Source organism: Cucumis melo, chromosome 12 (assembly GCF_025177605.1).
Source record: "Cucumis melo cultivar AY chromosome 12, USDA_Cmelo_AY_1.0, whole genome shotgun sequence".
Classification (NCBI taxonomy): Eukaryota; Viridiplantae; Streptophyta; class Magnoliopsida; order Cucurbitales; family Cucurbitaceae; genus Cucumis; species Cucumis melo.
The window spans coordinates 4,758,203-4,769,171 of NC_066868.1; the positions used below are offsets into that span (position 1 = coordinate 4,758,203).

The following is a 10,969-nucleotide window of genomic DNA, read 5'->3' on the forward strand; positions in this document are numbered from 1 at the left end:
ATACTCTAAAGTATTTCGGTAGATTTTGGACATCATCGATGTTTAAACGTTTTTGTCTATATAGTATGAAAGGATTCAAACCTCTAATATATATTTTAGCTAAACTAATATATGCCTTAATCAAATTGATAAATATTTTAAGATTAATATGTAATTTTAGATAATCTATGATTGAATCTTTAGACTATATGCATAGATTGCAAATCGTAAAAGTATAAAATAGGAACATGTAAACTCTTTGAAAATTATTTGAAGGTTTTGGCACATGAACCACAATAATGCTAGTGAAAGAATAAAGATAAAAAAAGAAAAGTAGTTTCTGAAGTTCACCCTCAATTAATCTATGTCTTGTTTTTTTTTTCCTACTATGTGGATTTCTAATTTAGTTGGTGATAAAAGAAAATTTTACTCTCTCAAATCTTTATGAGTTAGCTAACAACTAATCTAGGGTAGGCATTATTGAAAGACATTACGATCTTGATCATATAGGATAAATTAACTCTTTATTATCAATTGATTTTCAAATAAAATTTCATGATTATTCAATAGGATTTATTGAGAGTCTACAAAACGTAAATAGTCGATATTTGGTAAAAAAAATTGACCAAATTAAAATAGTCTACAAAACAAGGAGGGTCCAAAGTACTTCATGTCGCAAAAAATTGCACAGGAAAATAACACTATACAACTTCGCAGCATAGTACAGTAGAAGCCCAAATAGAAAGATGCCATCAAACAGGCGCACATGTGGTGTTTGTGTGCGTGTGTGTGCATGCTTGGTGTGTTTGTCAAAACTTCCTTCCAATAAAATATGTGAGCAAAAGACTTTGAGAATATATTATTTAACGTGACTATATATAGTGTGCAACTGCACTTGTATTTTCTCGTGTTGCGCCATGTGGCATTGAGTAGTAGTCTTTTGAGAGCATATATATCATATGAATGTTTTCTTCAACTTATAAGCAAATTGTTTGTGTTTGGACTACTTAAAAGAGATTGGTAACACAAGTTTGAATTGAAAGACAACCAATTTGTAATTAACATCTTAATAAAATTTGCAATTGCAAACTTTCTAACACCAATTATATTCGAATATTAAGCTCTCCTCAACTTGATGATGATCCAGCTCACCACAATTTATATAGACTACATATATATGTATATAAAATTTTCAACCTTTAAGTAGAGGTTTCAATTACAAAAAATGAAGATCTACTCTATTTCAAACTTGGTTACATGGTCACCTCAAGATCTAAATGAAAAGGCATTATGAGCCAACATTCCTAAGAGGGTTGGTCCCAATTCACAATCATTACAATTCATGAAAACATTTAAATCAAATTACTTCTGATTTTTTCTGATAACTTGTTGCTTAAGTTTGTGGCAAACTACACAAAATTCTTCAAAAGAAAATTGTATATAATATATATATATATATATATATATATATATATATATATATATATATATATTTATGTATATAAGTGAAAGTAAAGCAATGATTGTCATCTTTCAAATATCTGCTTTCACAAGCAATCTATCTGCTCTAACATCTCATCTCTTATTTTATCTCTCTCTCTAATCATTTTCTCAATTGTTTTCAAGAAAGGTAGAACAATATGATCTTAAGATGTTTAATTTGTAACTAAGCATATAATATTATAGCTGTTCAATAATTGATTCAAAAGAAAGGATCTAATCCTTACTTTTAATGAAATATTTTAAATACTATTTTGATTTGTTCTATAGACATTGAATTAGTTCGTCTAATTTGAGTGGTTGTAATTTTAAATTTTAGTCGATATACTTCATAGTATTGCAAGTATATAGAAATTGAATTCAAAATATTATCATATATAACAATTAAAAAGTTACACCTAAACAAAGTTTATAAATAATAGATTTCTATCATTGATAAATCGTACGTATTATTGATGGTCTATTATTTATAGACCATATAAGCCTATCAAGAATAAATAAGTCTGTCATAAATAGACTTTACTTTAAAAATTTGTGATGCATTTGGATATTAGCTCTAACATTGCTATCCATCATTACAATTACCCTTATACTTCTTTAAATAAAGACCTTAAATTTTGGTTCATACTCCTCATTTATTGTTAGATAATTATTTTAAATGGCAAAATTGTTTTAAATATTTACAAATACAAGAAAATATCACAATTTATTAATAATAAACAATCACCAATAGACGGCGATAGATTTTGATATATCTATAAATATTTCGGTTATACCATGTAAAGTCAAATGAAAGGTTTGAAAATTTGGCATAAATTTATGTTTTCAAATTTTACAAATAAAAAAATAAGTTAAGATTTGATAAAATTTGAAAAATTGCCAATTTCAGTAGATTTCGATCTAATATCAACAAGATGGGCCGAATTACTCAAAAGAGTGGATAAGTTGGAAAGTTTTAATATTTTAGGAAAATATGAGTGATCGATCTCACTTGAGAAGGGCCGAGAAAAGATGTTTAAACGATTTTAAAAAAAATGATACTAGTTTTATGAGACAAAACTTATCAAAAGGTATTTGTAAGGATTTCCCCATTTAAGATTAGCTCTTTTAAAATACAATAGAGAGAAACCAAAATAGTAATTTAAAACTTGAGGAACGGTAAAAAATGACAAATTTAACAAAATAATTATAATATTTATCAAAATTTGAGATTCTAGCGATGATAGATATCGATAGACATTGATATGCTCAGTCATATTGATAGACAATAATAAAACTCAATTAATGTCTATCATTTGATAAAATCTAAAATTTTACGATATATTAATAAATATTTTAGTTTATTTTAATATACTTAAAAACGTCACTTTAAACTTACATTTATTTCGTAGGTGATTATCAAGACACTAAAAATGAGTTTATGCTAATTAAACATTCTCCCGTTATTCTCAAAGCTCAACTAAGTTTATAATAGTTGAGTAAGAGAAACATTTTTAAATTCAACAAAATACCTCAAGAAAATGGAAAATTATGTATAATTAAGCAAAGGATCAAAAAAAGAGAAGTTAAAAGACTTTCATTTTCTTTGAAAGTTTAATTAGATACTAAAACAAATATCTTTCAAATTTAGAAACGAAAATGAACCATTTTGAAATTTTAGAAACTAGACGAAACTGTCCTACATTAAAATTTATATGGGAGAAATTAATATGATTTTTTTTTTTTATAGAAAAAGAAATATTTTTCATAAAACATAATAACTCCACAACCACAGCCAAACACCAAACCTTTCCAACCTTTCCAACCTTTTCTCATTCTCATCTTTGCATAAAAAGCCCCCTTTGGCTCCTTTCTCTTCACTACCATAACACCAAAATAATCTTCAAATTTTTGTTCCTTTGGTCTTCGTTAGTCTTTGAAGTGTCCATTATTTTTAATATATACTAATACTAATATTAATCATTTTTATTTTTCGAGCTAGATCCAGAGAGAAAAAGATGGGGAATAGCCTCTTCTCTCTCGTAATATTGCTTATCTTCTTCTTTATAGATTGCAGCTACGGGCAGTCACCGGCGGAGGCTCCGGGGCCACCGCCGCCGATGAATATCTCAAAAATATTGGAAAAAGGTGGCCAATTTAATGTTCTAATAAGGCTTTTGAAGAGCACACAAGTTGCCAACCAAATCAACACTCAGCTCAATGACTCCAATTCTGAACTCACCATTTTTGCCCCAACTGATAATGCTTTCTCCAACCTTCAATCTGGTATATCATTTTTTTCTTCTCCAATGTTCTCTTTTATGTACTTTTAAATTACCTATATATATTTGTATTTTATATACAGTATTTAAGGAGTTCTTGTGTTTATTTAAAAGTACTTCTAGTACAAAATGATGGCTACTGAATTATTTTATGTAGCAATATTATTTTAGGTGTATCATGAGTTTGAATCTATCTTTTTCCAGTTCATATTTTTTTTTTAATTACACAACAAAAAGTTTAAAAAGAAAAAAATTGTTTTATCATATGACAAAGTGGGGTTGTTCTATTGGGGTAGATTAATTAAGAAGACGGTGTAGCTCATCATGTATTTAATTAATTTTCTATTTTATACTTGAAATATGTTTTATTTTTTTTAGTTGAAAAGACACTTTAGTGTTTTTTTTTTCTTTCTAAATAGTACTTCTGAAAAAGGATTTCTTTAAATATTCAACAAAATACCTATTGGATCTCTATTCACTAGGATAAATAATTCAATGTGTAAATATGTATCATATATATTTGTCGAATATTTTATTCAAAGAATAAGAAAAATAGTTGAAAATACTCAAATTAAATTACTCTTAAACCTTAAATGGCATACAGAGTATCCATCATGGTCGTATTTTTGTCAAATATTTTATTAAAAATATAAGAAAAACCTCAAATAAAAATCATGAAAAATAATAATATAATTTTAAAGTCAACGTGGACCTAACTCAATTAATATATTAATGCATTAAATTAATATATAAACGTGTTAATAATGGTTAGAATTTTCCTTCTCTCGTCATTTTAAATATACAAAACCTTAGATAGATCTCGATGGAAAGCCCACCCTCTCAATCAAATCATGATCATTTTCAATTATCCTTCGAGAATAACATTTACACTTGGAACAATAATTAAAATATAAAAAAGTCCTTGAAAAGTATGAACACAATTGGATAAAATTTTTTGGTCTTCTAAAATTTTATAAACTTATGACGGGTAAAAACACTTTTGTGGATTTCTTTAAATTATTAGTTCATATAATAAAATTTTTCATCAAAATTATTTAACATTAGTTTTTATTGCATAAACGAGTTCTTTACAAGTTATAAATATTCTTCACGATTTATCAATCTACATGTAAAAAAATTCAGTAAATCATACTAATATTTTTTACTATAAAATGGGTAATGATTTCCATAATTACAAAACAGGAACACTCAATTCCCTCAATGACCAAGAAAAGGTTGAGCTTCTCCAATTCCACATGATCCCTACTTTCTTGTCTTTATCAAACTTCCAAACAATCAGCAATCCGGTGAGAACTCAGGCCGGAGACGCCTACGAGTTTCCTCTCAACGTCACCACCTCCGGCAACTCCGTCAACATCTCCTCCGGCCTCGTCAACACCTCCATCTCCGGCACCGTCTATACCGACAACCAGCTTGCCATCTACCAAATCGACTCCGTTCTCAAGCCGATTGGTGTTTTCCAGCCTCGTCCCCCGCCCCCGGCTCCCGCACCCGAGAAGTCCAAGAAGAAGGCTAAGGGCATTTCTGAAAGCCCTAAGGATTCCGACGATGACAACTCCTCCGCCGTGCCTCTTGCTGGGATCTCGTCCTTCTCGACCGGAGCTGCTGTTGTCGTCGGAATAATGTTGGTTTGGATAAATTCTTGACCTAATTTGCTTGAGTGTTTTCTCGGAGAAATTTCAATCTATTGTTGCTATTGGTTTTATTTTTGTGTATTATAAATTGAAGTTGGATTGTGTTGCTTTGTTTTAGGGTATTGTTGTTGATTTTTGTTTCTGTTTTTTTTTTTTTTTTGCATCTAAAGTTTGTGTTAAATTTAATTAAGAATATTTTTTCTCATGTTGTGAGAAAAGAAAATGTATAATATTTTTATATTAAAAAGATTTTGTTAGCAAATTTCTAATTGGATCAATTCATCAATCCTATATATATAAATATAAGATTTAGCTGATAAAAGTTGATAAAGTTTTAAGGATACATGTAAGATTTAGCTGAGATTTTGGACAAATATACATTAACAGTAATATAAATAAATATATGTGTGTGGGGGTAAGTGGGGCGACGACATACATGTTTCCCTTTTTTTTTTTTTTAGAAAATGAGAAGATCATTAGGTGCAAAAGAAGGTGAAAAAACAAACACAAGGTTCACTAGTAGAAAAATGACCTACGATGACAGTTAAATGCTGTCATTAAAAGCTTTCGTGACAGTTTTTTAGAGTCATTGATGCGGCAGTCATGGAAAGTATTTCATGACAGTTGTTAAAAACTGTCACGAAAAGTGGTTTTTCATGACATAGAATAAATGTCACGAATGAAACATTTTATGACAGATTATAACTGTCATTATTTAGTTACGATGACAATTAATAACTATCACAATTTACATTTTATGACAGAGTGTAACTGTCATTATTTATTTTCGATGACAGTTAATAATTATCATTGTTTATATTTTATGACAGCTTATAACTGTCATAGTTTATTTTTTATGACGGAGGATAGCCGTCATTGTTAATATTCTATGACAGATATTAAATGTCATTATTTATCATTTATGACACTTTTTAACTGTCATCATTTTACAGCCCTCTTTCTTATTGAATCTTGTATTTCTTGTTGCCCTGCCATTACGCATACCATTACAGACTAATACAATCACATAAGGAAAAACAGTGAACGCTTTTATAGGCCCAACACACTTTGTAATATTACTTTAATTGTTGATACAAATGTGTTTTGGTACGAACAAACTATTTAAATAACTACATTTAAACAAAAAAATTTCCTACCAAACCTATAAAAAAAACCTATACATCAATGAATTGGCGTAAATATGACTTCATTGCTCCAATGGATTCAACAAAACCTAATAAGATAAGAAAAGAAAAAAAAATGATTCAACAAAGACAACATATTCACCCACATAAACACATCACATTCACTTCATGATAAACAACACACTTCAACAACATAGAGCACATACACACTTTAAGAAAGGTCTGAAAGTCAAATTCTCATAAATAAACAAAGGTATGAAAAAAGAAGTAAAAAGGAAGAGTTTGCTTCCTTACAAGGTAAGTGCCGCAATAAGGTTAGAGTGAGTGTAACTCAAGCCTGCATTCAATTTAGTAATGTTTCCTGAAGCAGTGTCAAATGACAAATCTATTCCAAGTGAGAGTTTCTCATTTCCAATAACACCAGCGAAGTTAACAATGGGGTTGGCAGTCGGACCAATGCCAGTGCTTATTCCAGCATATTCATGTTGATATTGGAGTTCAACCTGAAGATCAATCTGTGCCCATACGAGTATAAATTGTTTGATAATTAGTGTTGCACGATAGATTGATAGCTTATATTTTTTATATATAGTCTATCTTATTCTAATAAATTAACCACAAGAGTCGTGAACACCTCATTTTAAGAAGACTTTCACCAGCAACACTTGGAGCATTTCAAAATACAAACTTATTCAGTGAAACTATATTTTCAAAACATATGGAAACCTTATTATATGTTTAGTCATTTAGACATACATTGGAGTGTGTGTCAACTTTTACATCAGTTGTGATATTGTTGTTCTCTAGCTGAGTGCTTACATCTGCCAAAAATATGTCACCTTTCTTAACTCAGTGGAACTGATAGCCTAAAAAGTGAAACAAAGAGAAAATTTAGTTACAACATAAGAGAATACAAAGACGAAAGATGTGACATACAACATCATATAAAAATCAGATAAGCAAATGATAGTTTCATAACAAATTCATAAAATTCAGTTATACATTATGTCCTAAACTAGATTATGGCATTTACCATACCTGCCTATTACTTTACATATGAAAACGACAACGATTATAAGAAAAGATAAATTCAATGAGAATTAGAAGAAATTAAAGTTTTACGTAAGAGGTTGCTTAGACAAACTGAAAATGACAATACTGACAAAAATAAATTCCATGGCTTGACATATCTTCAACAAGCAACCATTTTGAAAAATTTTCCTTCATCATCACAATCTCTATAACCCCATACACCATAAACAAATTAACATAGAAAGGTATATTATCATTCATAAGATTGAAAGACAAGTTAAATATAAATAATTAATGCGAAAACATTTACTCATTACCTCAGATTTCTTAAGAATTCTCCTACAAAGTAAGCAAACAATTCAAGAATTCAAAATAAAATTGGCAAACTCACAGACGTCACTTACATAACAATTATCAAGCGGCTGTAATCTACAATAGAGAGTTTTGAACTACAATAGAAACCAATATTAACTTTATGAGTACAAGAACATACCTCAATAGGCAAATAATTGGGCTTTGCATAACTACGAACTTGTATAGAAGGTAGAGATGAAAATTTGAGTGCCACACAATATTTTTCCCTAAGTTTATCTCAATATGAAAACCAATAACTAATGTACAAAAACAGTTACAACTCCCTCAACTTTTAACTTGAGAGAAAATTATCTATAAGTCTAGGCATTTAATACATAAGGAAAAATTTAACACATTCGTTGAGTAAAGAAATAAAACCGCCAATTAAAAAGTGTACCTTTGTCAAAGAAAACTCCAGTCCTCGAGCAAAAATAAGGACTACAACACCAAATTGTTCCACTGTCTCAACCTGAGATAAAAACTATGCTTTTAAGCATTGATTGAATTTCAAGCATCTATTATTGGATACATTCAAATATAGAATAATATAATTACAAGTTAGAAATGTTTTGCACGATCATCATAGTTTTGAAAGAGAACATCAATCAAAGAGAAGCAAGCATTCAAGTTCTTAACACTTCCACAAAAAATTTCAAGATATACTAAATAATTTGACACACTAAACAGCGTGACATAAAAATCTGCACATTAATAACTAACCAGGAGAAAACAAGTGATGAAAAAGAGTTACCTGCTCAAGCCCAAAAACCAGATTTGCCCACTCTATATCCCTGGTAATGAGCAAATTAGATATAGCAACCCAAAACCTTAGTCGACATTTATTAAGTTCGTGCCAAACAGATTCCACCTTCTTAATAAGCAGAAAAATGAACTTTCTTCATAATATAATACATAGTACATAGTACAAACAAATCTTTATTAACGTATAATACATAGTAAAAATCATTCTTCATGCTCAAAAGAGATGTTCTTTTACCTTGACAATAGCCTAAAAACTCATTCGATCACAATGAAACAAGCTACTACTACAAATCCAAACTATAATTACAATATCCTTTCGAAAAACAAATCTCAGGCCACAATAAACAGTCAATGTGTGAACTAAAGTGAATGCACACAACATTAAATATTTGTACATGCAAACTTCAAGTAATATAGATGTACTTCATGTAAGAACCATGGGCAACATCTTGCTAGACCACAAGGCACCATTTTTCTTTCTTTCTTTCTTTCTTTGATAAGAGAAGTTACATTAACAAAACAAAAAGTAAAGTAAACAACCTTATAATTAAGGCTGAAGTAGAGGAACCCCTCCATACTTGGTTTTCCGCTCGCAAACCTTCACCAAAATTTTGATAAAACCATTTTGTAAAATGGATAGTGAGAACCAGCTTATCAAAGAAAAATCAAACCAAAGAAAGAGGAATTAACGTAGGTTATAGAGTTTAAGAAAATTCATAAAGACAAGATTAGCTTGGAGGTACTAACTTACATTTGATCAAAGAAGGAAAAAGAAACAAGATAAAATGCAAAAATGAGTGTTTTATCCATCATCAAATTTTTACAATGCTAAATACATATACAAAGTCCAAATTGTTTACAATACAAAATACATTACTGCCAGCGACATTGGTTGTGAAATGTTTTACAAGGATATGCTAAATCTTAACTTGGCATTTATTGGAAGCTCCATATTCCCTGCTGCAAAGAAAAAAAAAGGTGATGATAATAATGACAATAGGGTGGTGGTTAGGGACCAACAAAGCTGAAACGAAATTTGGAGAACAACTTGGATAATTTGTAGGAACAAGTAACTATAGAGGATGAATTGGAGATATTGTGCAGAAGATGAGTATAAATACCAATACACAGACAGAGTAATTAATATAGATGACTATTAAAATGAAAGAGATTTTAGCGGGTTGAGCAGTTAACTTTATTTACCAGCTACAAAGTCTGATCTAACAAGCAATTTCATATTTTATTGCAAAACAAACAACATTAATTTATAAGTCATATCATCCCTAAAACAAACAACAACATGGGCGTGTCTTTACTCTGCAGCCAAAAGAACCACATTCTTCTTGTCTTGGTCACTATCACGAATCGCCAATGGAAAATGTTGGAAAAGTCTGCTAACCATCTCCACCACCCCATACTTTGCTGCTAATAACATGGGCGTGTCTTTCACAATACTCTTCACTTTAACTTAAATGGTGTGTTCCCAAACATAGTGTAAAAGTGTAAAAACCAAAATAAAGTTGAAATTAAAACATGAGGTTGAATGAGTATAGAGAGGGTTAGTTAATCATAGTGTAACTCATTGCTGTTCTTTTCATTAATTAGTTAATTTAATTGATTAATTACTGAATCCCAAAATAATCATGATTGCCGTGAAAATCATTTGAAAAATGTTGATGCAGGTATCATAATTTTTTGGAAAAATGGAACTCGGGGGCCTCATGTCTACAATAATCAACAACAATCAGAATAATATTCTTCATCTTTCTCCGGCATAAACCAAAATTTGCAAATACAGTAAATTGGAAATCTGAGACCAACAAGAAACACAGAGTGAAAGAGGAAATAAAGTACCTCTGCCGCGAGACTGTGGGGAAGAGGAGTTGATCTGAGAGGCCGGTTCGAAGGCTGATTGTTGGTGCTGCTGCGTGTTCTAAGAGTATTGGCATTTTTTAGAAGGTTTGCGTGTTCTAGTTTTGGATAAGGTTTTCGTGGTGGAGCGAGAAGGTATGCAGCTTGGGTGGTAGAGCAAGAAGTTGTCGGCGCAGCCGTCCGTGGTGGAGCGTTAGTCGTAGGTCGTCGAACGAAGAAGAAGACGTACGAGGTTAAGAATGAAAGCGAGCGCAAATGGGAGAAATGCAGCGGGCGCAAATGGGAGGGATGAGAATTTAGGGATTTTCTATTTTAATAAATTTTAGGATTTTTCATTTTAATAAATCCTAAACCCTTTTATGACAGTAAATAACTGTCACGAAAAATAATTTCCGAAAACAACGTCTTT

At 30.4% G+C, this 10,969-nt stretch overlaps 2 protein-coding genes across 2 annotated transcripts; one reads left to right on the forward strand and one right to left on the reverse strand.

Moving 5' to 3' along the window:
* The first annotated feature begins 3,283 nt into the window (after window positions 1-3,283).
* Window positions 3,284-5,664, forward strand: LOC103501848 (fasciclin-like arabinogalactan protein 12). Its single transcript, XM_008465576.3, has 2 exons — window positions 3,284-3,744; window positions 4,944-5,664. The coding sequence occupies exons 1-2, from the start codon at window positions 3,477-3,479 to the stop codon at window positions 5,405-5,407; spliced, it is 732 nt and encodes a 243-aa protein (XP_008463798.2). The 5' UTR covers window positions 3,284-3,476; the 3' UTR covers window positions 5,408-5,664.
* Window positions 5,665-6,830: 1,166 nt separating this feature from the next.
* LOC127144406 (mitochondrial outer membrane protein porin 3-like) lies at window positions 6,831-10,123 on the reverse strand. The gene is made up of 4 exons (XM_051080317.1): window positions 10,005-10,123; window positions 8,678-8,822; window positions 8,324-8,395; window positions 6,831-7,055 (listed from the first exon to the last, which is right to left on the reverse strand). The coding sequence occupies exons 1-4, from the start codon at window positions 10,121-10,123 to the stop codon at window positions 6,831-6,833; spliced, it is 561 nt and encodes a 186-aa protein (XP_050936274.1).
* Between the last annotated feature and the right edge of the window lie 846 nt (window positions 10,124-10,969).

Bases quoted from the DNA above. Each gene is read 5' to 3' on its own strand.
- LOC127144406 (XM_051080317.1), bottom strand. From the start codon at position 10,123: ATGTTATTAGCAGCAAAGTATGGGGTGGTGGAGATGGTTAGCAGACTT. The intron at 8,823-10,004 runs GTAAAGACACGC...TATATTATGAAG, and splicing joins GTGGTTCTTTTGGCTGCAGA to AAAGTTCATTTTTCTGCTTA. The intron at 7,056-8,323 runs GTACACTTTTTA...GTATGGGCACAG, and splicing joins TGGAGTTTTCTTTGACAAAG to ATTGATCTTCAGGTTGAACT.
- LOC103501848 (XM_008465576.3), top strand. From the start codon at position 3,477: ATGGGGAATAGCCTCTTCTCTCTCGTAATATTGCTTATCTTCTTCTTT. The intron at 3,745-4,943 runs GTATATCATTTT...ATTACAAAACAG, and splicing joins TTTCTCCAACCTTCAATCTG to GAACACTCAATTCCCTCAAT.